The 27462-nt window shown below is 44.5% G+C and overlaps 1 protein-coding gene across 4 annotated transcripts in view; it reads left to right on the top strand.

Annotated features, from left to right (window-relative positions):
* LOC135911386 (uncharacterized) overlaps window positions 1–27462 on the top strand; it is a 497365-nt gene that overhangs the window by 308576 nt on the left and 161327 nt on the right. For 3 of the 4 annotated variants that reach the window (XR_011515167.1, XM_070540568.1, XM_070540569.1), the window contains exon 6: window positions 10753–10852. Coding sequence is in view for 3 of the 4 variants with exons in the window: in XM_070540568.1 (XP_070396669.1) it covers window positions 10753–10843 (91 nt within the window). In the remaining variant the exon portion in view is untranslated. Of the gene's footprint in view, window positions 1–10752; window positions 10853–23794; window positions 23904–27462 lie in introns of those variants that run through there. The other variant, XM_070540570.1, reaches the window with a different exon arrangement.

Below are 27462 nucleotides of genomic sequence, written 5' to 3'. Positions count from 1 at the left end.
AGCAGCGCCACAAAGATTTAAATTTTGTACTGTTTCGAAAGCAGGGTTATTTCGCTGGACGTAAGTGGCACACTCTTTAGCTTACTACAATAATAATATAAATGCTGAAGATGATTGCCAAGAATACACGAGTCAATGCGTACACATGATAACGCAAATAGCAAATGCGTCCGACTTTTCTTCGGAAAGGGGCAGCTATTCGGCGATACACGCAGTTCTAATAAGGCGCGAGATCGCTCACGTCTCAAAGCGATAACTGACGTTGGCAGGAGAAAACAAGGCATGCTATCGAGGCCGTAATACTCAGATCAAGGAAAAGGATGGAAAGCGCCATAGAAAGCTACGTGCTTTAATGAAGGAATGAAAATGTGGAATGTGTGTAATTGTTGTGGAGATGATATTTAGGTGCAGTTTGTTGATTCAATGCGTAACACTGCAGAGAAGAAAGCCATCAACCGGCACATGTCCAGAAGTAGCGCAGTATTGTCGGACAATTTATAGGGTTAAGGGACTGTTTTCGTTTCTAATGACATGCTGAGACTTTCAGCTGGAATTTCACCCACACACAAAAGTAATGAGTGTACCAGGCTGTACAGAACCTTACAGTTACAAATAGGCGTAGAAGATCTCCACATGACTCGCACATGCAAGCTGTCGACCTTTGCTTCCGAGCGAAATTTATTACTGGTAGCGGAACTGTGCGGCACAGTCCGAAATATATTTGCATTGTACGTTCTCGTGCGCATTATTGAGCTCATGGATAACGTTGCTTTAGTCCAGAGGTTCCAGAATGCTCAGGTAGGCATTCAGCACTTCCTCAATCATTGGTGTGCTCTCTAAGGAAACAAAAAGACAACCAGTTTAAAAATATATGAATGAAACAATTTTATTAGTTACGTTGTACTTAATTACGAGAGAGAGATAAACGGGAGGGGACATTCATGGATGTTAACTGGATGAGCTTCTGGTTTGCTGGGCTGCAGGTAATTGCGAGCATGCATAGAATACGCTATAGGCACCGGGGCGGGATGAGTTTGGACCGGTGGCGCCTTTATGCGGCGGCGCCACGAATGTAATGGCATGTGGTGGTCGGACTGGGCTGAGGAGACGCAATCGTCAACTACGACGATTCTAGAGGTAGCTTTAACTAGGGCGCAACTCTGATGCGGGCTATTCAAATACATGCAAATTGCAGAAACGCTCTTCTGAGATAACCACTACGTCGATTTGAATGAAATTTGTTGCACTGGAGAGAGAAAGATAAATTCTAGGGACCGTTCTCAGCGGAATTTCGATTTAAAGCTTTAATTGTGTTGCAATTATTTTAAAAAATGCCTAATTTAAAAAAAATCGAAGCACTAAGCTTACACATTATTAACTCTGTATCAAGAGCAGATATCGCGGTTCTGTGAACTACATTCATTAGATCCCTCAGAGCGGACAAATTTTATATGCCACATATTTTACGTGAATTCGTTCCATTTTGTAAAAGGGTTCTGCAAAAGCTATATTTGAGGTTCATGCGCAAGACGCCAATTTTGCTCGCTTTAGATGTACTACTAGTGACCATTCACAGCATTGATATATCATTTCTCATTGCTGAGTTAGAGTTGTGAACTTTAGAGTTTCGTTTTGTGAAAATTTGCGACTTTTGCTGCTTCTTATCCCCGCAGGGGCGTCTGCGTCAGCAGGCGTTTGGTGTGTTGCGACACCACGTACCCGAGCACATGGGGGTTGGACCCTCCCGCGTGTAGCCGTGCGTGGCTTAGCCGTGTCCGGGGAAAAGGGGATCCTGGGGGTTGAGCCAATGCCGGGTGTTTGGACCTTTACGGCCCCTCGGCGGCGGCAACACACCCCTTTGGCCTCGGCTTCACGTAGACGGCACCCCCGGACTGACCCACCCGGGGGAAATCGGCAGTCGCCTTTTCCTGTCCTCCTCTCCAATCTTCGTCTTTCTCTCTCGTCTTTTTCATCTTTCCTGTCTTCTCATCACTTCTCCTCACTTCCTAGTTTCTCGGCGGCAAGGGTTAACCTTGTGTAGCTAGCCAGCCTTGGTTATGCTGTATTTGGTTATAGCAGCGATGTACGGCTGGCGTTGGCAGGGTTTCTATAGCAGGAGCTCCTATCACGTCCCCCTGTTGGGCTCCATGGTGGGTGGTCGGCATCGCGGCCGAAAACCCAACTATACCTATGGAAAACGCTTTCCCTAAACTCCCTGATCGCCCTCAGAAACGAGGGCGCACCGAAGAGGTCTTTCAGTTTTTCGGACGTCAAGTCCACAATTTTCATCGCTTTCATGTAATCCACGCAGAAAAACCAGCTAAACAAGTACGAACAATCTCCCCGTTCCTAGTATCTAAGTCCCTTACCGTAGTTTTTGGCCCAGGATATAAGGTGTCGAGGATGGCTAGCGGTGACCTCCTCTTGGAGCTCCGCGACCAGAAGCAATTTGAGAAGCTGCCACAGCTAGTATCATTTGGGGAGACCCAAGTAGTAGTAACCCCGCACCGCACGATGAATACCTCCCGCGGCGTTGTCTCGGACGATGATTTGCTGGAGCTCACTGAGGCTGAGCTCTTGGAGGGCTTCAGCGAACAGAATGTTACAAATGTCAAAAGAATTAAGATAAGGCGAGATGGTAAAGAACTAGCGACCAAACACTTAATACTCACCTTCAATTCAAGTGTCTTGCCCGAGTCAATCGAGGCCGGGTACATCAAGCTCCGTGTAAGACCATACATGCCAAATCCCCTCCGATGTTTCAAGTGCCAGCGTTTTGGCCACAGTTCGCAGAGCTGCCGAGGCCGCCAAACTTGTGCGAAATGCAGTGCGCACGAACACTCCTCTGAAGCTTGTGAGAATGCTTTCCACTGTGTCAATTGTGATGGCGAGCATGCCGCATACTCGCGGTCATGCCCGTCTTGGAAAAAAGAAAAAGAAATAGTAACAATCAAAGTAAAAAAAAACATATCATTCAAAGAGGCACGCAGGCGGGTTGCATACCTTCCTAAGGCCAGCTTTGCCGAAGTGGCGCGTCAGGGGGCAGCGTCACAACGGCCTCCGGCGGCTGCCCGACCCACAAGCTGTGGGTCGGCAGTTACGCCATCTGCCCCCGCGGCGGTTGCAGCTACCGCTGCTCCGTCTACCCAGCAGACGGGGCCACCGACCCCGAAGGTGGGCGCAGCCGAGGCTGCCCCACCCTCCCCCGCCCCTTCTAGCGCTGGCAACGGCCGGCGCAGCCAAATCCCACAGGGAACCCCATCGACCTCCGGGCTGGTGGGCGCAGGGGTCTTGCCCTCCAAGGCGGGACCTTCCCTGGTAACTTCTCGCTCGCAAGAGCACGTGTCCGGCGCCTCACAAGAGGCAATGGACACTACACCTACCCCCAAGGCGCCCCAAGCGCCTAAGGAGCGGCGAGGTTCCCTCGAACGCTTCAAAAAGAGCAAAACCCCGGTTACAGGGCCTCGAAAGGGCTCTGTAATCTAAGACAACCCTTCCGTTTCCGTAAACACAGCACCGATTAAATTTAAAATATGGATACACAAATCATTCAATGGAATGTCAGAGGTCTTCTTAGGAATCTTGATGATGTGCAAGAACTCATCCATACACACAATCCAAAAGTGCTGTGTTTGCAGGAAACACACTTAAAATCTATACACACACACTTTCTCCGAAAGTATGTTACATTTCGCAAAGACCGCGAGGATGCTGTCGCATCATCTGGCGGTGTAGCCATTATTGCTGACAGAAGTGTAGCGTGTCAGCATTTAAAGCTCCAAACGGCCCTGGAGGCCGTGGCCGTTCGAGCCGTACTTTTAAATAAACTCATTACCATCTGCTCTTTGTACATACCACCACATTATCAGCTTCACAGACGCGACTTAGAATCATTAATAGATGAGCTCCCAGAACCCTATATGATTCTCGGTGATTTTAATGCACACAGCAGTTTGTGGGGCGATCCACGCTGGGATGCGCGAGGTCGCGTCATTGAACAGATGCTTTTCTCTTCTGGAGCATGTCTCTTGAATACAAAGGAGCCCACATATTTTAACCTAGCCAACAAGTCATACTCTGCCAAAGATCTTAGCATTTTATCGCCGACGCTTTTACCATATTTTAAATGGAATGTGGTTAACAACCCATATGGGAGTGACCACTTCCCAATAACCCTAACTACGCCGAAACAAGATCAACTTGCCCCGCAGGTCCCTCGGTGGAAGATTGACACAGCCGATTGGGAACGGTACAGATCTCTTACACACATGACTTGGACTGAGATGTCTGGTATAACTATAGATGATGCTGTTGCATATTTTACAGCTTTTATACTGGATGCCGCCTGCAAACGTATTACTTAAGCGAGCGGCATGGGTTCCAAGCGGCGTGTTCCCTGGTGGAACGATGCATGTAGGCAAGCACGGAGGAAGCAGAACAAAGCGTGGGCGCTGCTTCGCGATTCGCCAACAGCAGAAAACTTGGAAAACTTTAAGCATGTCAAATCCCAGGCAAGGAGAACGCGCCGGCAAGCAAGACGAGAGAGCTGGGCAAAATTTATATCTAGCATGAACTCGTATACAGATGAGAAGAAAGTCTGGAATAAAGTGAAGAAAGTTAATGGGCAGCAAACGCATTCCTTACCTCTAGTAAATAGCCACGGAGAAAGCCTTGAAGACAAAGCCAACTCTCTCGGTGCACATTTTGAATACATATCGAGCTCTTCACACTACTCCGAAACCTTCCTAAAGTACAAAACACAAATATAACAGGAAAAATTAGAAAGAAAGTCTGCTAAAAGTGCGGCGTACAACGATCCATTCTGTATAGCAGAACTGCAGGCAGCACTAAACTGTTGTAATACATCCGCCCCAGGTTCAGACCGCATAATATATCAGATGTTGAAACAACTACCCCCCGAAACACACAAAACCCTCCTTTACCTTTACAACATTATATGGCTTTCCGGCGAGATCCCCTCTGCTTGGAAGGAGGCTATTGTAATCCCAATTCTAAAGCAAGGAAAGGATCCTTCCTCTGTATCAAGCTACAGACCCATAGCACTAACAAGTTGCCTCTGCAAAGTATTCGAAAAAATGATTAACTGTCGCCTACTGCATATCCTCGAATCTAATAAATTCCTCGACCCATACCAGTGCGGTTTTCGCGAGGGTCGATCCACCAGTGACCATCTCATACGTATCGAGGCACGTATCCGTGAAGCTTTTGTTCATAAGCAGTTTTTTTTATCAGTATTCTTAGATATGGAGAAAGCTTATGATACTGCGTGGCGGTTTGGGATATTGAGAGACCTCTCACAGTTAGGTATACATGGCAATATGTTTAGTGTTATTGAAAGCTATCTGTCTAATCGCACATTCCGTGTTCGAGTGGGCAATGTCTTGTCACGGAAATTTATACAGGAAACAGGAGTGCCGCAGGGCGGTGTGCTCAGCTGCACGCTCTTTATAGTAAAAATGAATTCTCTTCGTCTACACATACCACGTAACATCTTCTATTCAACGTATGTTGACGATGTGCAGATAGGATTCCAATCAAGTTCTCTTGCAATCTGTGAGCGACAGGTCCAGCTTGGTCTTAACAGGGTCTCAAAATGGGCTGATGAGAACGGTTTCAGACTGAACCCACAAAAAAGCACCTGTGTCATTTTCTCTAGAAAAAGAGGCCTGCACCCTGATCCTGAAATTGTGTTGCATGGTGAGCGTCTGCCCGTAAACAGGGAACATAAATTCTTAGGCATAATTTTAGACGCGAAACTAACCTTTGTACAGCACATAAAATATCTTAAAGGCAAGTGCTTGAAAACAATGAATATCTTAAAGGTGCTCTCACGCACAACCTGGGGCAGTGATAGAAAATGCCTCTTGAACTTGTACAAAAGCCTCATACGCGCACGACTAGACTATGGAGCCATAGTTTACCAGTCGGCTACTCCAACTGCTCTAAAGATGCTTGACCCTGTTCACCACTTAGGAATTCGCCTGTCAGGCGCCTTTAGAACAAGCCCAGTGGAAAGCCTGTACGTTGAATCGGATGAGTGGTCACTGCATCTGCAGAGAACATATTCGTCTTTCATGTATTTTCTTAGAGTGAACGGAAACAGTCAGCATCCCGCGTATTACACCGTAAACGATTTGTCCAGTTGCCAACTTTTCCGCAACCGGCCCAGAGTGGCACAGCCTTTCTCCATGCGTGTTAGAGACATGGCTGAAGAAACAAGGGTTCCACTGCTTGAATACCACCTTATGTCCCCCGCTATACGGCCCCCGCCGTGGCAGTGGCAACCAATAGACTGTGATACATCTTTCGTAGCTGTAACAAAGCACGCGCCTGTCACGCATATACGAATGTACTTCCTCGAATTACAGCACAAATACTCCTCTCCTGAATTCTTTACAGACGCATCGAAGTGTAATTTTGGCGTATCTTACGCAGCGGTCGGTCCATCTTTTTCAGATGCCGGTGTTCTGCACCTTAACACAAGTATTTTCACAGCAGAGGCCTACGCGATATTGGCTGCCGTTAAACACATAAATGAATCTAAAATCCCAAAGGCAGTTATATACACAGACTCTTTGAGTGTTGTAAATGCTTTGAAAACTGTCAGGAAATATAAAAACCCCGTAATTCTATCTCTTTACTCAGCATTATGCACACCCTATTAGTCCAAACAGCATATCGTCGTATGCTGGGTGCCGGGGCACCGAGAGATAGAGGGAAACGTGTTGGCTGACGAGCTAGCCACATCCGTCAACGCGAACGCTTCCAACACTTCCACAACTGTCCCTGTAATGGACCTCAAGCCCTCAATAAGAAAAAAGTCAAGGGCTTTCTGGCAGTGCTTGTGGGACAAACAAACAGAAAATAAACTACATGTTATCAAGCCGTATCTTGGCAACTGGCCGCCGGTGTCAAAGAACCGCCACACAGAAGTAACACTTTGCAGACTCAGGATAGGACACACATACAGCACACACGCATACCTCTTGTCCGGTGGCGATCCACCCATGTGTGATAAATGTGGTGAGCCACTTACTGTTCTTCACATCCTGCTGCAATGCACTGAATTAGACGCTAATAGGAAAAAGCATTTTCCATTACCACATCGTCAACAAATTCCCCTTCATCCTCTTATGATCATAGGTATGGAACCGCTCTTTAAATATCAATACTTGCTCGCATTTTTAAAAGATGTACACAGTTTTCATGTCATATCACCAGGAAATCCGTAGCACGGCCTCTTAACTGAGGTTTCTGCTGCGATAACTGCACTAAAAGAAAGCACCTGCCTCCCAGCCTTTGGGCTCAAAGGCCTCCCGGAGGCTTAGGTGGTATTTCCACATTTTTGCATTTTAGCTCCACGATCACTGATCACGCGTACTAGATCCATAGACAACTATATGTATCACTATCATAATTTTATATTATATATCATTTTACGCTTTTATGATACGGATTGATTTTAGGCCACTTTACAGCCATGTCACATCTCACCATCGCAACTCACAAATCGGCGCTTAACACAACATTATCAGTCATGGCGCTCTTTGGCCATACCTGGCCCTTGCGCCACTAAACAATACACATTCATTCATTCATTCATTGCTGCTTCTTATAAACAAATTACTGTATAAATCTAACATTACAAACCAACAGTCACTAGATTTTAAGCCTTTCTGTGCCACATGAGACAGATTGTCCACGCCAGCCAATAAATCGCGAAATGAAAACGTGTGTAGATTTCGCTTTAGGGACTATACTAATCATCGGTGATTTCATATTCCAGAAAGAAACGGCACAACCTTAGCCCATCCCAAAGGTGGTACAACGTCTCGCGGAGGGTTCGTAGCGTTCTGCTACGAGGGAATGACTGGAGAATGAGAGCCGACCCCGCAGGCGGGGTGTAGTTTAACACGGCGTCCCAAAGCGTTCGCTGCCACGAGGCGAGAATGGAACAAACTGACATGCTCTCGATCATGTCGCAAGAAAGGAAGCAATTAATTCTATAGCCCGGTAGGAAACTAAAGCGCACCACGCCAGTGCTGTAACTTGTGCTATGTGGGGCTTGACGTGTACGTGCCAGTCATGTCAAACAAGTATAATGGTGTCGAACGGCTTTATAACGTAGTGCTTGGAGTTTCCGGAATCCTTCGTTGTACAGGTCACTCCATTGTACAAATCGCGCAACACGCAGCTCACACAAGAATAAGGAAAGAGTTATTCATTCGTTATACAGGTGATTTTGTTCAAGAGATGTTCGCTGTAGAGCTCCTCGACTGTAGTTGGCGCTGGCATGAGAGAAATATGCCTACAATTTGTTCATCGTGTTGATATGCCGGCAGTGTCAGGAATTCGATGCAATCACTTATACCCAAGAGTCGTTCTATTTGCACTGCTATTGGAGCTGAATGTAGACGTACAAGCGCGCATGTTATCGGTCATACCCGTAGCAATTACTCTGGCAACCTTAGTAGTCTTTAGGCGATTACTTCATCGGTTCATGGTGAGCGAGAAAATGAGAGCAGTGTCCTTGAGCGGCTTCGCTAACAGCGAAAGTCTCTTAGCTCAATATCGCTTAGACGAAGCCCTGAAAGAGCAACCACGTGATGTTGAAAGTCACATTTGAAGAGAACGCGCTTTTTGAGAGGCTAAAAAAGAAGGTAACGGCAACGCCAATGCCTATTTGCAAAAAAAAAACGCATTACGTAATTGTCGCCGTGTAGGTGTGATATGATACTTGCAGTGACCTAAGTTGAAGTCAAAAAAGGTTCACATGAAAGCGGCAGATATCCGTTGAAACCTAGGACACATACCCAGTGGCATACACCCAGTGGTCCCATGGATACATACCCAATAGTATGTTTTATAAATGTCTCATATATCGTCGGTGAAATGTTTTTTTATATTCTTCTGTCTACATGTACTAACTCGCGAAACTGTTACCGTGCACAGCAAAATAACATTCGGAATATAAATGCTGGTGCTTGACGGCATAGCTTGCCGCTGCGAGCTCTGCGGGGTGCAATTGTATCGCAATTTGCAGTGAATTGCTACTTTGCATTTTACATAGTGCCATGAATGTGGTCTGCCTCGCACGAGTGGAGGCTTTTCTCAAAAGAATACAAACAAATACTCGTTTTCCGGTACGTCAGGCTTTAAAACCCCCGAGTGCTAAATTACTGGAAGCACTGCGAGTGCCTACGTGCTGTCGTCTGCTTCACATTCCGGTGCCCTGACATCTGCCACCTGAGGCGCTGTTCATAAGTACGCCGGTGAGGCGCTGCTGGCATATTACGACGGCTGCCCGGTGCTTATAAAAATTAATAACTTTTCAAAGTTAAAATGCACCATTGAAAACAAGCGATGTGGATAAAAAGGCGGCGTGTTGGAAGACCAGAAACGTGGATGAATACAGACGCCCCTACGCCTGTTGTTGCGAAACACGAATTAACACCAACTTTCACAGCTTCCTAATTTTTATCTTTTTTTTAATCTGTCCTCCGCTTTTCCATTTGCCCTTCTCGCCAATGGGGGTCGGGGGCCTTCTTTCTTGCATACTTGGGCATGGACATTCACGTCTCATCATGCAGCACTTTACCCATGATCGTTTCGTAGTGATCTTACGAAGATAACTTAAGCATCCATCGATACCAAGAAAACAGTAAATTCGAATATTTATTGCGGTTGCCCTCGATAAAAAAAGAAGCGCAGCTCATTACTTTTTTACGTTGCAGTTTACCTACCTCTCCTTGTACTGTTCCAAATTATGTTAGGCATCTGTGGGAAAAGTGAGCATTTGGAGAGTAATCGTCCAGTACTCGATAGTCAGTCCTTTAGGTGTCTTCCTTTTGCATTTGGAAGTATCTACTGTATGACTCTTAGATGTGAGAATATTACAAAAATTTAGCTCTGTTTGCGTCGTTCGAATTCGCGAAACATAATCGCAAGTTCGACATTCCTAGGTTGGATATCAATGCTTAATTTGTAACTGCAGTGTTCTATAATCATGTGTTGAGACCGGCCCCATGTTTCACAATCGTCATCATGTAGCCCAAAATGAACGAGGTTAGAACGCTGGGCCTTACCTTCTACTTCATCTGTTCCTGCAAATAGTCTGACTTTATTCGCTGTATTTCGTTCGGGAAGTGCGGGCGTGCCTTCTTCTATCGATGTTATCTGAAGAACCAAATAACAGACATCTTCGAATTTGTCCATCCAATTTTTTTACCATCTCGAGCCATTTCTAGTTTTGCGACACCTTATTGCGAATAGTCTTAATTTCGAGAAATAGAGATGCGCATGCAATGCGAATTCGATCGAGGACTGCTAAAACTTTCCACGTCGTTTGCATCGTCACGGAACTCGTTTACGGGCATGGGTTCACTTCTATATCACAGGTATGAATGAGAAGGCTTTGCATCATGTGCGTACATTGCACCATGTGCGGATTAGAGAACTAGGAGTGTTCGTTATTTACATGTACTGAAAGCAGATCTCGCGCATAACTTAGCTTCATCGTCGTCATGCTACCAAACACATTTAAGGGTGGTGAGAAATTAGTATTCCTTTTAGAAAGGCATCAAGGGGATATGTGTGCCAATATTGTAGTTCTTGCTTGAAGATACGACGGTAATGTGTGCTGGATTACCTCTGCTTCAGCTTTTCAATGGCAGAAACTCTGTTGGCTTGTTTGATTTCTTCGTTGTGGTGTCGACTGTTGTGGCCTCGCAGGAGGGCCCAAGAAACTCGCGGCGGAGGCAAGCCTTGGGAACGGCGCTTGACGTCGCGGTTTAAAGTACGGCCATCGAAGAGCGAGTGCTGAATTGCCAAGGTAAGCCCCTGCACGAAAAGCAGATTGCGCGCGTAACGAAGCTGCATCGTTCTTGTGCCACCACACGTGTGTTCAGCATTGTGAACCTAAACTCCAGTAATTAAACTTCAGAACGTAAACTTTAGTTTCCGTGCCGAGATGGTCGTAGTATGTCACCACCCGTTGATGAACTTACCGGGTCTCTTTAAATATCAGAATTAGGGTTCGCTGGACTCTTGCGGATCTCTTATTTTTTCATTACGTGAAGCACATCATCGTGCCTGTCACCCATGAACTCAAACAGCGCGGTTTTCTCATTGAAGAGTTCTGTAGAATGTGTACCCGCACTATATGGTGTCATTATTTTCGTTCATCTCGGCATGTTCATTTGAGCATTTACAATTTCCGCATGATGGCACAAGACGGGATTGTGAACGCCACCATTGCATTCGTTATGGCAAGGTAACGCTGACGTGGAATAATAATCGCTTGATTGCTTAGAATTCGTCCAATATTGAAAGGCTGTCCTTGTAGAGTTGGAACCCATAAGACGGCACCACGCGGGACAAAGAAAGATTCAGATTGACCGTTTTAACGACTGCGAGCACGTGCCTGCAGGGCTTTCCATCTAAGGGCTTCGCGGAGGCAATAGTGCTATACGCGTTATATATTTTTGTCTCTCCTGCCATCAGAGCTTTAAATTTAGGTTCTTAGGACGTCCGAAACTCATTGCGACCATTTTAATACATATATATTTATACAGCCGCGTTACATTGTTATTACCAACCACGATGCCATTTGCCATTATTGGATCGTTCAATGCATTACAACATTGCCTAGTGCCCTTTGGCCATGATTGGCGCTTTGGCCATAAAACACCACAAACCAACTTCCTCTTAGCGAGTGGTGACATTTACCACTATATGCCAATCTTTCCCTAACGCCTAATATGTAGTATTCCTTAACTGCTCAGTGGGCATGAGATGACTTGGTAAAACAGAGGCACCTTGCTGGAGCTTTGTTTACTTGCCTTGTTTATTCCTCTAGACAGTGTCGTGATACGTAATATGCCCCTCCCCACGTTTAACCTTCTCTCGCGTTGAGCCCCACAGATGTTTAGAGGACGCTAAAAAGAAACATTAGGACTGATAATTATTGCTTTGAAAACTATTTTCGCTACTTTCTAAGTAATTGATTCATTTAAAAAAATTATAATGAATGTTTACATGCCAAATAAAAAAACCATATTATTATGATGTACGCTGTAGTGCGCGACTTCGAGTTAATTTAGACCTCGATGGGCTCTTTAACGTGCAGGTAAATCTGAGTATATGCAAGCATTTTTGCATTTAGGTACTTTAAAATGTGGCCGCCGAGACCGGGACCGAAGCTGCACGGTTTTTTCATTAAACCTCTTTATCATTTTGTGCCGAAACGTCCGTCGTGGATACATCAGCGACACAGATTTCGACGTGTTTCCTTTTTTTCGTGTTGGGGTCGTTGCGGCTCAATAATAGTTTTTGAAACTTGCGAGTTCAGTGGTACGGCTCTCGAGGAAATGAAACATGCGCCATCATCAGAGATGAAGAAGTTAGCCAGGCCTGCTGAGCCGACACAGTCAAGAACCGTGACGTCAATGTGAGTTGGAGAGTGAAGTTGAAAGCTTCACCTTACCTGCGACTTTCTACGTTGCGCTTTTTTCCAGACTTACCAAACCTCTTGTAGGGCTAACCGTGGCTTTCATAGTGTTATACATGGTTAATAAGTTAACACCGCTCAATTAATTCTAGTTTTTGGTGTCTCTTCAGTGGAGACGCCTTTTGCAAGGCTAGACACCTGTAGCGCCGTCTTCCTCATTCTCCCACTTGAATATTTTGCCTATTCAAATCATTCGTAGAGATAGCACACCGTCATTTGCGTGCAAGACGGATTAGTGGCTCCGTCGAGTTGTCTGTCAGCTTTTTTTCATTTTGTCAAGTGAGGTCCCAATCTCGATGCTTATCTATATGTATACCTCTGAACATCCCTGATCGTGACTCAGTCATAATTTTTGACACTCAAAGTGTAAGGAAATCCTAAAGAACATCGCAGACGCTGTTTACCGGCTAGCTAAGAGCACTGCAGATTTCTAACTGCTTTTTTGTTATTCGCAATGTGGAAACGAATACACCAAGATACAACGTTGACAAGCTTGAAGTACGCGTTCTTTCTAAAGACTTGTCTTTTGATGCACCATTATTGTCATCTTAGTTCAACACCTTATCACGTAATAGTAGTCCTAATGTTATGACAAACATCCATGAGAGAAGTCCCTCTAGATGTTTTCTGCACATAATACGACATCTCCGTATAACCCGGCCTGCTTAAGTACACTCCGAATTATTTAAAGGCTCCCCTATATGAAATGTAGACTAATTCCCTAAAATATCAAAATCCTCCCTTTTGCCACAAGGGGGAGTACCTCAGGTAGAAGGTGGAAGAATTTGCCCAAACGTTGGACAAAAAAAGTAATGGCATCTGAACACGAACTTGAAGGATTTTGTGTGGCCCATAATCACTCTCAAACTTCTAAGCCTCTCCCACGCCGCTGAAGCAGTAATCGCGCCAAGTTGATATTTTCTCTTTGAACATTAAAAGTAATTACCTTCAGCCTCAGTGTTGCGCCATATTGTCATGCACTTCGGATAACACCGAAGCATCACCGGCGCAGATTTGGCTCGGCTCCTGTAAATAAGCCGACCCTTCAGATGTACATTCAGAAGATTCTCATTATATTGTGCTGAACAGAGACACAAAGAAATAATTTTCTACTGTTTCAAAGGAAGGGTTGTTTTTGTGGACGTTAGTGGCATATTGTTTAGCTTACTACAACTATAATATGAATGGTGAAAATCAATAGCGAGAATTGATTCAACGCGCATAAAGGACACTGCAAACAGCAACTGCGCCCGATTGTTCTTGGACAAGTGATAACAACTCGATGGTTCACATAGCTTTATTAAGGCACGACATCGCTAACATCTTAAAGCGATAACTAGCGTTACTAGCGTTAGGCGATAACTAGAGATACTAGCGATAACTAGCGTTAGGCCGCAGTACTCGGATTACGAAACTAGGAGAAAGAACGATAGATAGCTATGCGCTTTAATGAAGGAATGAAATTGTGGAATGTGCATAATTGTTGCGGAGATGATATTTAGATGCAATTGGTTGTTTCGATGCGTAACCCCGCAGAGAACAAAGCCGTTCACCGGAACATTTACAGAGGTAGCACAGATGGCTATTTGCTCTAGCAGGCTTGTTATGTGTGTAGAGTCCTGTGTTGAGGTATGCGGCCTACACGTCACACCAGTGGACCCGGAAGCTGCGCGGCGAGGAGACATTCGCATGGCACCATTCTTTGTTGCCGTGGAAATTGTCACGTGGGACATTTTATGCGCGACTTCAATTAGCTTAGGCCGACTGACGCCGAAATCTGTAGAAGTGATGTTTTATTGCTGCAAATTTGCATTCACTGTTGCGCCAGTGTAAGATTCGTGACTACGTTTCAATCATTCACTTGGCCTATCGACCCTTTAACGGCAATATCAACACGCGTGCTCTAGTAAGCCAATATGCGACAACACAATGGGTTCATTCATAAAAATGCTTATAACTGGCGGTTCAATTATTATACGCGTGGGCCAGCATTTCCAATGTTAAACCATCCAGGCGGGGTGCTCGACAATTCTTTCTTAAATATGGCTTCGGCAATAAATACACCGAGCAGTTAACAGCGTCACGCAAAGGATATCTCCTTTAGATGCCATTTTCGTTTACTACATTTTGGTTTACAACCGATTCAAGTTTGCAATCACTCTGGACCTGTGACATTGAATCGTGGATAATCTCTTTTCATCGCACCAAAAATATTGGTTTATTATTGCATTTACAATTTATTAGGATAATTTTAACTACTAGGCTAATGCTCCTTCCCTCCACATATGTGTTTCAGACATTATTCCTGGAAAATTGTGCAAAGTACAAATCTTTGCCAAATAGCTGCAACATATAAACTCTCACGCAGCCGTTATTCACTTCTCGAAAACAACATGAACATTAAAAATTTTTTTTTCCTTATCGTAAACTATAAGGTTGCCCTTATATACTATAATGCATGACGCAAGGAAATATTCCTACAAGAAAGCTTTGGCAACTGTTATGAAATAAAACCCGTCGAAGTGTTAGCACGCTGGGTTCTGGCCAATATTTTCTTAGTCAGCATCATTTATGGTTAACGAGCACCAATTCTTTTATACAATTTTGAGCCGTGGCATGATCATTCCGGCAGTGACAATGGTAGCAGCATAATTTATATTGTATACATTGGGTAATAACACGGTGGTAGAATTCGAGGTGGGCAGAAACGAGCGCTATGAGCATGTAACCGTTCCTCTCGAATGTATTCAAACGTCACCAGATGGCGAGGCGGTCTTACGGGCCTAGATAAAAGCTTTGCTAGCTTTTAGTGCACTGTCAACAATCGGCTTTTGTAGGACATATTCTAGGATTAAGGGGCTGCTTCCGTTTCTAAAGACATGCTGAGACTTTAAGCTGGCATTTGACCCACACACAAACACATGCAAACATATTGAGTGTACCAGGCTGTAAGGAACCTGAAAGTCACAAATAGCGCGGAAAAGCTCCACCCGACTAGCACATGCGGGCTGTCGACCTTTCCTCCAAAGCGAAATTTATTACCTGTGGCAGACCAGTGCCAAATATATTTCCTTTGTACCTTCTCGTGCGCAATATTGAGCTCATGGTTCACGTGGCTTGTGGTCAGAGCTTTAAGAATGCTCGGGTAAGCGGTCAGCACTTCTTTAGCCATTGGCTCGGTCACAGTGGAAACAGACAAGATAACCAGTTAAGAGAAAATATGAATGATATAATCTTATTCGTGACATGGGACATAACTGCGAGACAGGCATCTCTCTCTCTCTCTCTCTCTCTCTCTCTCTCTCTCTATATATATATATATATATATATATATATATATATATATATATATATATATATATATATATATAAACGGGCTGGGCAAGTTGGCGAGGTCAACTGGATGCGTTTCTGGTTGCCTACCCTGCGCCTGAGTGCGAGGATACTTAGAATAAGCTATAGAGACCGCTGGCGGGATGCGTTTGGACCAGTGGCGCCTTTATGCGGTGGCGCAATGAATGTCACGGCATGTGATGGTCGGACTGGGCTCAGGAGATGCAGCCACCCGCTACGATGATTCAAGTGGAAGGTTTCGCGCGGGCCCAACTCCGACGCAGCCTATTCGAAAACATGACGAACGCGGAAACGCTCTTCTGAGATGACCACTGGAGAAATGTTCATGACATTTTTTGTATTTTAGAGAGAAAGTTTAATTCTAGTGACTGTTTGTAGCAGAATTTCGATTTAGAGCTTTAATTAATTACAAGAATTTTCAATAATATTTGGGGTTTTACGTGCCAAAACCACTTTCTGATTATGAGGCACGCCGTAGTGGAGGACTCCGGAAATTTTGACCACCTGGGGTTCTTTAACGTGCACCTAAATCTAAGCACACGGGTGTTTTCGCATTTCGCCCCCATCGAAATGCGGCCCCCGTGGCCGGGATTCGATCCCGCGACCTCGTGCTCAGCAGCCCAACACCATAGCCACTGAGCAACCACGGCGGGTAAGAATTTTCAAACGTACTGAAATTAGAAATATAGAAGCACCAGCTTAACAAAAATAATACGTCTATCAACAGACGATATCGCGGTTCTGTAAACGGCATTCATTAGACCATTCAAATCGGACAAATACAATATACCGTATATTTTACGTGGATTCATTATGTTTTGTACAAGGGTTCTGCAAAAGCTGTATTTCCATATTGCTAATTTTTTTCGGGTTCATGTGTAACATACAAATTTTGTCCACTTTAGATGAAATGTTACATTCAGTTCACAGCATTGTTATGTAATTTTTATTGCACATTTACAGAATTGAAAACTTGATATTTTCGTTTTCTGAAAATTTGCGATTTCTTGCCACATTTTTATGAAAAATTGATTGCATAGATGAAAAAATTCGAAGCCACGTGTCACTAGATTTTAAGTTTTCTTTTTATATGTAACAAACCTTGTCGTTTGTTGACGAGTAGTTGTCGTCAAAAACGAATTCTCCTTTTACAAGTATTTAGATTGGAGCACCCGACCTAAAGCTTCCTCTTAATATGTTCCGTCGTTCCTTCTGTTTCGCATTGCCGCAATAAAATACCAAGTGAAACAAAATCCGGTCTAACATGTCGCGTTTCCGCATGCATGAGCAGTTACTGAAACGGACTAGCTCTTCAGGCCATTTACTTGAATCGCTCTTCATCGCCACCTCATCAGATGGAACTGCTGAAAAACTGTGTATGCGCGTTCAGCAACCAGATGGCCACCCGCGCTTTTCGCGCACACTAAGTGCTGGTTACTCCGGGCTGATGCATCGTGGTACATAGTGAAAGCGAGAACCTTTGTGATGCATTCTGACTGCATTTATTTCCACGGCGATCAACTAGTACTCACATGTGTTGCAAAAAATAAAGAGACGGTGGCAGTGGTGCACTCCACGTGTCGTGTTTCATTAGCAGAGGACGGCAAATTCTCGATGCTGTTTTGCTACGGCCTAGCTCTTTTAACGTTAACGAAGGAACCACTGATTGGAAGTGCTTCGTGTCCTATTGGAATTGGCTTTCTTCCCATCTGGAACTCTCACGGCTCCGAAGCTTGGACTACGAAGATGAACGCTCAGATTTGCACTCGCTATTTTTCCGTCTTATCAGTGCATGAGTTTTCATTTGAGGCCAAATTTTCCTTCCTCGCACTTTCCAGGTCTAGCGGCGTCCGCCACATGACTGTTTGCTGTGCATCAACACCGAATGCAAAAGCACCGCTATGTTCACACACGACGCCACCGATGGCTCTAGTCGCGCTAAGCTGTCTGAAATGAACCGTGATTGAAGATTTGGCTAGTTTCTAAGACATTAAGAATGACGAAGCATTGCAAAGACAAAAACAATTTCAATGAACAGAGAACGGGAATTTGTGCGATCGGCGAAGCAGCTAAACAAACAAAATAAGGAGACGTACATCTCCTATCATTGTCCATAACTTTAGAGCGCAGCTCTTAGGCAGTTCCTATGTTGAGCCTCAGCGTAACCGAGCGAACGAGCACAGCGAACGATGAAACAGGGAACACGCAGTGCAGCGAGGCATGAAAGACTGCGATAGCCACGAGAGCGAGAGGAGGAAAGCGGAGGAGGACGGTGCAAACAAACCATGAGTCAGAAAGCTATGGAGGTGGCTATGGCGAAAGCGGCGTGAGAAGAAACGCGTTGTGCCGCGCAATAAGCGCTCTGCGGCGGTGACCGCTAAAAGATGGCGCCAGTGTAGTGCGCCGTCGTCTGTGCAGCGATGGCATGCGGAGAGCATGTCCACCGACACGATATATGGAAACAAAGCGCTGCATGAGCGGAGATCTGTCTGCGGCGGCTGCTGGGAATCGCGTGCGTGCTTCAACTAAGCGCTGGCTCTCGCGATCTCCCGATTAGCGAGGTAGTCGCGCCACACGTCGCTCTTTTTGCAATGTGCCACACGAGGTAGATTGCCGGCGCCAGCGAATAGATTGTGCGTATAGTAATCATCGATGAAAAAAAGGGCCTGCGACAGGGCTGAAGATCATGGTCTCCCGGCCCCGGCGCCGGTACGGCACGTGACTACGACAACGTAGTCCCTTAGGTCCAATTAAAATTTCTTGTCTGTCTGTCTATCGGTGAATTTGTTACTCTAGAAAAAAACGGTAACGCCTGGGCCGGTCCCAAAGGTTGTACAGTGTCTCGCAGAGGGTTCGTAGCATTCTAATATGAGGGAATGACTGGGAAATGAGCCGACCCCGAAGGTGGGGTGCAGTTTAACACAGCGTCCTAAAGTGTTCCTTGTCACTAGTCGAGATTGGAACAAACTGACGCATTCTCGCTCGTGAGGCAAGAAAGTAAGAAATTAATTCTAGCGGCCGATAGGCAGCTAGAGCGCACTGAAGTGCTCTGGCTTGTACTATGGGGAACTGGACGTATACGTGCCAGTCATGTGAAAAAAGCATAATGAAGTCGTACATCTTTGTAACCTAGTGCTTGGGGCCTCCAGAATCCTTCGTTGTACAGGTCGATTCATTGTAAAGGTCACCCAGCGCACAGCTCACACAAGAACAGGAACAGAGTTATTCATTCGTTATACAGGTCATTCATTTTAGGAGACGTTCGTTGTAGAGGTGGTCGACTGTAGTTGGCGTCGACATGACAGAAACATGCGTACAATTTGAACATCGTGTTACTATGCCTCTGGCATCAGGGATTGACTTATGCGAATGACTCGTATCTCTCCGCCGTATTGCTGTTGGAGCCGAATACTACACGGGCAAGCGTACCTGTTATCGGTCGTAACCACCGCTGGGACTCCGGCGATCTTCGTAGTCTTCTAACAAATGCTTCGTTGTTTTTTCATTATGTAGAAAATCAGAGGAGCTTTCTTAAACTACTTCGGCATCAGCGAAGGCCTCTTAGGCCAATATTGCCAGCGTGCTCGACAATTCTTTCGTAAATATGTCTTCGGATCAAAATACTGCGAGCAATTAACGGCGTCACGTTAGAATATCTCTTTAAATGCCATTTTCATTTGGTACATTTTGGTGTTCAACATACTCAAGTTTGCGATCACTCTGGACCTGTGACGTTGAATAATCAATGTTCCCTTTCATCGCACAAGTAATATTGGTTTAATATTTTTGGTAGAATTTATTATGATAATTTTGTTTACTTGGCTGATGCTCTTTCCCACCGCGTATATGTTTCAAACGTTATCGTTTCTAAAAATTGTGCAAAGTACAAATATCTGCTATATAGGTACAAAATATTCAACTATCACGTAGCCGTTAATCATTTCTCGAAAAGAACATGAATTTAAAAAGTTTTTTTCCTTATTGTATACTATGAAGTTGCCCTTACATACTATTATGCACGGCGCACGGGAATACTCCTGCAACAAAGCTTTTGCAACTGTATGTAAAAAAAAAACCTTTAAGTTTTAGCACACTGGGTTCTCGCCAATTATTTCTTAGCATTATTAATGGCTAATGAGCACCAAATATTTCATACAGTTTTGATCAGTGGCATGATCTTTTCAGATATGTATCCGGCAGTAACAATGGTAGCAACATAAATTGCATTATATTCACTCGATTTTCACAGGGTGGTTGAATTGTAGGTGGGCAGAAACGAGTGGCACGAGCGCATCTCCGTTCCTCTCGAGTTCATTCGAATGGCACCAGATGGCGAGGCGGTGTTACGGACCTACATAAGAGTTTTGCAGGCTGTCAGTGTGCTGTAAACAGTTTTATGTCGGGGATTTTCTAGGATTAAGGGACTGTTTCCCTTTCTAAGGACATGCTGAGACTTTCAGCTGGAATTTTAGCCACACACAAGAATAATGAGTGTAACGGGCTGCATGGAACCTGACAGTTATAAATAGGCGCCGAAGATCTCCACATGACTCGCACGTGCGGACTGTCGACCTTTGCTTCAAGGCGAAATTTACTACCGGTGGCGGAACAATGCAAAAAAATATATGCATTGTAGGTTCTCGCGCGCAATATTGAGCTCATGGATAACGTTGCTTTAGGCCAGAGGTTCAAGAATGCTCAGGTACGCGTTCAGCACTTCCTTAATCACTGGCGTGCTGTCTAAAGAAACCAAAAAACAACCACTTTAAAAATATATGAGTAAAACAATTTCATTAGTTACGTGGTACCTAATTACGAGACAGAGAGAGAGAGAAAGATAAGCGGGACGGGAGAGTCATGGATGTTAACGGGATGAGCTTCTCGTTTCCTGCGCTGCACCTAATTGCGACCATACTTTGAATACGCTATAGGCACCGGGGCTGGGATGAGTTAGGACTGGTGGCGCCTTCATGCGGTGGCGCCACGAATGTAACGGCATGTGGTGGTCGGACTGGGCTGAGGAGACGCAATCATCAGCTACGATGATTCTAGAGGTAGCTTTAGCTCGGCCGAACTCCGATGCGGCCTATTTAAATACATGTAAAATGGAGAAATGCTCTTCTGCGATAACCACTGAGGCGATTTTAATGACATTTGTTGCATTGGAGAGAGAAAGCTAAATTCTAGTGACCGTCGTCAGCGGAATTTCGATTTAGAGCTTTAATTGTGCTGCAATGATTTTCAGAAATGCTGAAGTTAAAGAAATAGAAGCACTAAGCTTACACATTATTAACTCTGTATCAAGAGCAAATATCGCGGTTCTGAAAACTAGATTCATTATATCACTCAAAGCGGACGAATTTTATATGCAACATATTTTACGTGAATTCGTTCCGTTTTGTAAAAGGGTTCTGCAAAAGCTGTATTTGAGGTTCATGTGCAAGATACCAATTTTGCTCGCTTTAGAAGTACTACTAGTGACAATTCACAGCATTGGTATATCATTTCTCATTGCCGAGTTGCAGAGCTGTGAACTTGAGACTTTTACCACTTCTTATAAAACAAATTACTGTATATATGAAACATAACAAACCAACAGTCTCTAGATTATAAGCCTTTCTGTGCCACACGAGACAGATTGTCCGCGCTACCCAGTAAATCGCGAAATGAAGGCGGGTGTAGATTTTGCTTTAGGGACTATACTAATCGTCGGCGATTTCTTATTCCAGAAAGAAACGGCACAACCTTAGCACATCGCAAAGGCGGTACAACGTCTCGCAGAGGGTTCGTAGTGTTCTGCTACGAGGGAATGACTGGAGAATGAGAGCCGACCCCTTAGGTGGGGTGTAGTTTAACACAGCGTCCCAAAGTGTTCGCTGCCACGAGGCGAGAACGGAACAAACTGACATGCTCTCGATTGTGTCGCAAGAAAGGAAGAAATTAATTCTTCAGTCCGGTAGGAAACTAAAGCGCACACAAGTGCTGTAACTTGTACTATGTGGGGCTTGACATATACGTGCCAGTCATGTCAAACAAGTGTTATGGTGTCGAACGGCTTTATAACCTAGTGCTTGGAGTCTCCGGAATCCTTCATTGTGCAGGTCACTCCATTTTAAAGATCGCGCAACACACAGCTCACACAAGAATAAGAAAATAGTTATTCATTCGTTATACAGGTGATTCTGTTCAAGAAATGTTCGTTGTATAGCTGCTCGACTGTAGTTCGCGTCGGCATGAGAAACATGCCTACAAATTTATCATCGTGTTGATATGCGGGCAGAGTCATTAATTCGATACAATCGCTTATGCCCAAGACATACGCGGCGCCGACCGCCATTGGAGCCGAATAGACACGTACAAGCGCACAAGTTATCGGTCATACCGGTAGCAGTTACTCTAGAAACCTTAGTAGTCTTTAGGCGAACACTTCGTCGGCTTATGATGAGCGAGAAAACGACAGTAGTGTCCTTGAACCTCTTCTCTAGCAGCGAAAGTCTCTTAGCTCAATATCGCCCAGACGGGGCCCTTAACGATCGCCAACGTGACGTTGAAAGTCACATTTGAAAATAACACGCTTCTTGAGAGGCGAAAAAAGCAGGTAATGGCAGCGCCAATGCCCATTTGCAAAAAAAAAATGAATAAAGAAAAGACACATTGCGTGAACGTCGCCGTGTAGGTGGGATGTGATACTTGCAGTGACCTAAGTTGATGTCAGAAAAGGTTTATATAAAAGCGGCATATATCCGTTGATCCCTTGGACCCAGTGGCATACAGCAAGCTGTCTTATGAATACATAGCCAATAGTATGTTTTATACATTTCTTATATATCGTCGGTGAAATGTTTTCTTTATCTTGTTGTGTCTACATGTACTAACTCGCGAGACTGTTACCGTGCACAACAAAATAACATATCGAATAGAAATGCTGGTGCTTGACGGCTTAGCTTGCCGCAGCGAGCTCTGCGGGGTGCAGTTGTACCACAATTTGCACTAAATTTCTACTTTACATTTCGCCTACTGCCATGAATGTGGGCTGCCTTGCACAAGTGGAGGCCTTTCTCAAAAGAAGAAAAACAAAAGCTCGTTTTCTGGTACGTCAAGCTTTAAAACCCCCTAGTGCTCAATTACTGGAAGCACTGCGAGCGCCTTCATCCTGTCGTCTGCTCCACATTCCGGTGCTCTGACTTCTGCCACTTGCGGCGCTGTTCGCAAGCATGTCGCCTAGGCGGTGCTCGTACCTTACGACGGCCGCTCGGTGCTTATAGAAAATGAATAACTGTTCCAGGTTAAAATGCACCATGGAAAACAAGCGGTGCGGATATAAGGGCGGCGCCTTTGAAGAGCAGAAATGTGAATGAATACGGACGGCCCTACGCCTGTTGTTGCGAAACACGTGTTTGCACCAGCTTTCACAGCTTCCTAAGTATTGATCTTTCTTTTTTTAGTTTTCTCCTCCACTTTTCGATTTCTTCTTTATGCCAACGGGCGTCGGAGCCTCCTTCCATACTTGCGCATGGTCATCGACGCCTCCTCATGCAGCACTTTAGCCATGATCGCTTCGTAGTGATCCTACGCAGATAATTTACGCATCTTTCGATGACAAGGCAACAGTAAAGTAGAATATTTATTGCGGTTGCCCTCGATAAAATAAAACGCAATTCATTACTTTTTTATGTTGCAGTTTACGGACCTTGCCTTGTGCTGTTACATATTATGTTAGGTATATGTGGGCAAAGTGAACATTTCGAGTACAATTGTCTAGTACTCCAAGTCGGTCCCTTTAGGTTTTTTGCGTTAGGTTGACTTTTGGATGACTATGACTTGAGGACTATGACTTTTTGCATTAGGTTGACATTTGGATGATTAGGATGACTTTTGAATGTGAGAATTTTACAAAACCTTACCTCTCAGTGAGCTGGCCCACGGCATATCACGAGGTCTCCTCAACTACGCCGGTCTGAAGGGCCCAGATTCGCAGGGTATCAACCGAACCATGGACCCGCGGCTTACTTTCCTCGACATTACTACTCTCTACCAGCTGGGACGCAGGCAGTTTCCGGTTCCTGCCCTGAAGGTAGGCAGACCCCAGGCCTTGGTGCTGAGAATGCGGCAGACGGGCTATTTCCTTCGCGATCCAGGCTGAGCCACAACACTCCGGGTTAGATCCTCGCTGCCACGACTACGGCGAGGAACGGTCCACATTGAACCACATGCTGTGGCAATGTTCGGTATTACACCACTCGCCTTTCAACACGCAAGAATATTGGGAAGAAGACGTCAAGAGCGACGACCTGCAGCTCCAGCATCGGGCTGTCCAAAGGGACGTGTTTACGGGCCTAGATTCACCTCTATGTCACAGGTGTGAATGAGAAGGAATGTGGGTAAATTGATTTGCAGTGCCCATGAAGATGCGTGAACGCAGTAAAACAGAAAGAGAACCGTAGCGGTTAGGTTTATCAAAGAAGGAGTGTTGGTTACTTACTTGAACTAAAAGCAGATGCCGCGCATAATGAAGCTATATATTCGTCGTTCGTGCTTCTACAGATGTTTAAAGGACGCTAATAAGAAACACTGTTTTATGTTAGACTGATAATTATAGCATTAAAAACTACTTTCGTTACTTTCCAAGTAATAGATTCATTTCAGAAATCTATACTGGATGTTTACATGCCAATTAGGATCACAATTTTATTATGAGATACGCTGCAGTGTGCGGCTCCGGGTTAATCTGGGCCTACAGGGGCTCTTTAACGTTCAGTAGAATCTGAGTATACACAAGCATTTTTCCATTTAAGTCCCTTTTAAATGTGGCCACCGAGATAGGGACCGATGATGTCAAGCTCAGAAGCGCAACGCCATTGCCACTGAGCTAGTGCAAAAATCAAGCTGGAAGGTTCCTTATTACACCGTTTTATCATTTTGCGCCGAAATCTCCATCGTGAATACATCAGTGACACGGATTTCGTCATGTTTCCTTTTTTTGTATTGAGGTCGTTGCGACTCAATAATAGTTCTTGAAACTTGTGGGTTCAGTGTATGTGTCTCGAGGAACTGAGCATGCGCCATGATCAGAGATAAAGAAGTTAGCCAGGCCTGCTGAGCAGACACAGTAAAGAACCGTAACGTCAGTGCGAGTTGGAGCGCGAAGTTGAAAGCTGCATCTCACCCCCGACTTAGGACCTTGCACCTTTTTTCGAGTCTTACCAAACCTCTTCTCGTGCTAACCATGGTTTTTATAGTGTTGTAGATTAGTAATAAGTTGAAACAACTCAAATAATTCTACTTTTTGTGTCTTCCACTTGCAAGGCTAGGCACCGTTTACACTTTTTTCAAGGCCAAACACCTTGCAAGGCTATACCTTTTGTAAGCCTAGACACCTCTAGTCAGCGCTGTCTTCCTCATTCTCCCGCTAGAATATTTCGCCTATTCAAATTATTCGTAGAGAACTTGCAGTTTCTGCGCAGCTGATGCAGCTTCTAGTCTTGGGATCTTTCACATCCTGGCGGAAGGGCGCCGTATCTTCGAAGAGTTTTGATCATTGTGCTTCCGCTTCGCTTCTTTATGCGTCGCTGAGCCGAGGCACTTGAGCTGAACTACCACACTGTTTTTCCAGCTGCCCATGTGGACTTCTTCGCCGAAAAGTCTTCCTCAATCCAATCCTTCCTTTCTTGCATGTTTTCTTCGTGGATGCTTCTTCGAAGACACCAACCTAGTATCGTCCGTTTCACTCCGCATCACACAATGAGGATCGTTATTTCTGTACAAGACTAATGAGTAGCTCCGTCGAATTGTCTATCAGCGTCTTTCGCTTTTGTCAAGGGAGCTGCCAATATTGGTGCTTATCTCTATGTATGCCTTTGAACATTCCTGATCGCGACTCAGTCATGATAATTGACACGCAATGGGTAAGGAAATCAAAAAGAACACTGCAGACGCTATGTTGCTACAAGCTGAGCGCAGAGCAGCTTTCTAACGGCTTTTTCTAGGAGAAAGGGATGCGCTACGTTGACACGTTTGAATTACCTCTTCTCCCTAAAGGCTTGTCTTTTGATGTACCATTCTTGTTAGATTACCCGAACCCCTTATCACATAATAGTAAAACTAATCTTGTGAAAAACAACCATGCAAGAAGTACCTCTAGATGTTTTTTTGCCCATAATACGACATCTTCGTATAATAATGCCGGTTGATATACACCCGACATTAGTTAGGGCACCCTATGAAAATCTAGAATTATTCCCCAAAATTGCAAAATCCTCTCTTTTCAAACAAGTGGAGAAGCCCACGTAGAAGGTGCTAGAATTTGCCCAAACGTTTGACACGAAAGGTAATGACATCTGAGCAGGATTTAGAAAGATTGTGTATGCCATAATCACTCTCAAAATTCTGAGCCTCTCATAAGTCACTTAAGCAGCAATCGCACGAAGATGATACTTTTCTCTTTGAATATTAAAAGTTCGCACTACACACTAAGAAAAAAAAGAGTATCCCTTACTCTTTTCGAAGAGTCTGGACTCGTCACGTATACGACTCACTTTGTGGGAAACACCCGAACTCTCTTTTGGCAGAGAGTCCCGAGACTATCTGTGCTCAATACAAGGTGTTCGCGTGACTCTTCACACAATAGTCATGCATACTCTGTTGTAATAGTCGCCTATACCCTCTCAAAAGGGTTACAAGACTAGTGCTGAGGGGGTCCGTTAACAATTCTAAATGAGTCGAACGACTCAAGATAAAGTGTCTCGTGAACACTGCAAGAATGATTCAGGTAACTATTCTAGACGAGCCCGATGACTCCACCGTGTGTGTCAAGTTACCCTTAGTGCGTGGTGCCGGCCTCTTGCAAATGCTAGCGGCAAATGCGGCCTCTTGCAAGTCGTTTCATTCTTGGATGGCAGTGTCGAGCCGCTTTTCAAAATGTGTCAACAACTCTTGCTGTAAGTACACACGACTACGGCTAGTTCTCAAGAAGACTACTATGAAAAGACAACATAGGATAACAAAGAATCCACAGTAAACTTGACAAAAAGCACATGGCAGGTTAGCAAGAAAAAGTTAATATTTCATCAATCTTTGTTACTGTCTTCTGGAAAATTCAAATGTATAAGTCAGCACACAATCACTATGAAAGCAAGACAGTTCTCTTTACCATTAAACTGGAATCAATAGCCAACTAAGCAAAACAGTCTTAAATAAATATCCAATATGTAGCCTGCAGCTGCATATGCATGACACTGCAATGCCACTCAGAACCATAATGAGATCCCAAAATATTATGTAACTCATGTAGAAGGTTAATTCACCACCGCACAAGTCTCTTATAATATGTCAAAATATTCATAAGTTCAACCTATTTCCCTGTTCTAAAAGACTTAACTTACGACTTAACATTATAAGCAAGTAAGCTACACATAACAAATAAGAGAGGCTGCACTTATGTACAAAGGAGACCCATATAATGAAGTGCAATAAAAACAATATTCCAACTTAGATTACATTATCTATGCATTATGCTATGCTTGCTGAAAACAAGTGGTTGGCAATTGATAATCCAGTCTAATAGTAAAAACAGCTGTCTT

Source organism: Dermacentor albipictus, chromosome 6 (assembly GCF_038994185.2).
Source record: "Dermacentor albipictus isolate Rhodes 1998 colony chromosome 6, USDA_Dalb.pri_finalv2, whole genome shotgun sequence".
Taxonomy (NCBI): Eukaryota; Metazoa; Arthropoda; class Arachnida; order Ixodida; family Ixodidae; genus Dermacentor; species Dermacentor albipictus.
The sequence above is the reverse complement of the archived record's forward strand: the minus strand, read 5'-3'. Positions and strand labels throughout refer to the sequence as shown.